At 53.0% G+C, this 1,733-nt stretch overlaps 1 protein-coding gene across 1 annotated transcript; it reads right to left on the minus strand.

Annotated features, from left to right (window-relative positions):
• Positions 1 to 477: 477 nt before the first annotated feature.
• LOC104547114 (anaphase-promoting complex subunit 2-like) lies at positions 478 to 1,660 on the minus strand (the record flags this gene model as incomplete). The annotated part of the gene is made up of 2 exons (XM_010192687.1): positions 478 to 690; positions 1,425 to 1,660. Coding segments are annotated over 2 exons (449 nt in total), but the record flags the coding sequence as incomplete, so codon positions are not given.
• Between the last annotated feature and the right edge of the window lie 73 nt (positions 1,661 to 1,733).

Raw genomic sequence — 1,733 nt, forward strand, 5'->3', positions numbered from 1 at the left:
CAGCACAAACACTTGCTCTTATGTAGGGTCTTGTTCATCAGAGCCAGCTGCTGCAGCCACACAGAGAGACCCAGACAGCAACTGGAGCCAACAGCCCCCCTCCCAAAACCTCCCAGTGAAGGGCAGACTGTGCCTGGCTGAGCGGGGAGTTTCCTGCCTGCCCGGTCAGCGTGGGAAGCTGATGCCAAAAGTGCTCTGCTGAGAGGAAGGGAAGAGTTGGTATCATCTGAAAAAGGAGACTTCTGGATTTTATTAACCAGTGAAGTGGGCCCAGACACACATCTTCGAGGAAAAGCAATGAGCGGAGCGGGCCCAGTCCCAAAAGTTGTGGGGCACACAGCCCAGGCTGCTGCTGAGCTGTCTCCATGTGGCAAAGGACACCCCTTTGTTGTCCCCAGAGCAGAGAAACTGCCCAGCTGGGTGGCACTCGGGAGCACAGGCACAGAGAAGTGAGACACAGGGGAACGCAGGGACAGCCTAGTTGCAGTTCTTGGGCAGGCGATAGACGCCTCCGGAGTAGATGAGTTGCTGATCCCGGACCTTTTTCTGGAGAAAACCCTGCAGCTCTTGAGTATCGATTTCTGTAACCATTGGGCCTGTCATCACAAACATCTTCAGCATGCTGTGAATCCTCTCCAGGGACAGGCTCTCCAGGTTGGTCAGCATGGCCTGGATGTACGTCCAGAAGAGCTGCAGAGGGGCACATGCAAGCAACAGTAAATCACCCAACACCCATACCATGAAGAAAAGGGGTACTTTAGCACCCCATACCCCAAAAGCAGGGCTGAGGCTGGCAGTAAGTTCTGCTCTCAGCCATGAGCATGTGGTCTTTGAACAGGAAATAGCAGAGAACAGCATCAGGTGCCGGGACACATGGATAGAAGGCAGGGTTTGACATGCAGTACGTGCATGACCCTCAGTGGATAAACCCTGGTACAACACCTCTGTGCTGCACAGAGGCACAACACACTCACATGGGTAGGAAAAGCACTGAAGTGTCCAGGAACCACAACAGAGAGAAGGCAAAGGTCCAGTTGTTAGTGGTGGGTCAACTTTTTTGGCAGTCTAAGTGCCAAAAAACACCGCCTGGGTGAATCCAAATAAGTTATGACTATTTTCAAATATGACATCATGTCTCAGACTTTTCTGGTTTTAAACTGAACCAACGGATTTGGAGATTTCCAAATGGTCGCTTGGCTCAGCAGCAAGGCACTTTTCTGGAGGGAATGTTGTGACCCAGCATCTGAGCGTTAATCAAGAGATACCCACTACAGAAAGCCCTCGTGCAGGACTTGCAATGGAAAATGCAAATCCAAAGTGCAAATTGAATCCACCACCTGAATCACCTTCCCCAAAACCAAAAGGACAGGATGTTTGAACCATCCTGCCGGCTTCACAAGCAGCTGAGACACACGGATGGGTACCTGCAGCTCTTCCTCCTTCTGGTCAGCCTGTGACGCCATGGCAGAGTCCCCCTCCTCGTCGCTGTCTATCAGAACCACCTTCTCCACCTGGTCCTTCTGCTCCTCTTCAATCACGGTGAAGGTGCCCTGGGGGTCTTCACGCAGGACCCCCTGCTGCAGCCACAGCGTCATCTTGCGCTTCAGCGATGTCACGGGCACCTTGAGCACCTCACTCAGCTCTGTCAGTGTCCACGTACCTGTGGAGACCACGGATACAGGAGAGGAGCACAGGACTCCTGCCCACCTCCAGCGTGCCAGGACTTAGTAAGA

The sequence above is a fragment of the Mesitornis unicolor genome, unplaced genomic scaffold, assembly GCF_000695765.1.
Source record: "Mesitornis unicolor isolate BGI_N332 unplaced genomic scaffold, ASM69576v1 Scaffold53319, whole genome shotgun sequence".
NCBI lineage: Eukaryota > Metazoa > Chordata > Aves > Mesitornithiformes > Mesitornithidae > Mesitornis > Mesitornis unicolor.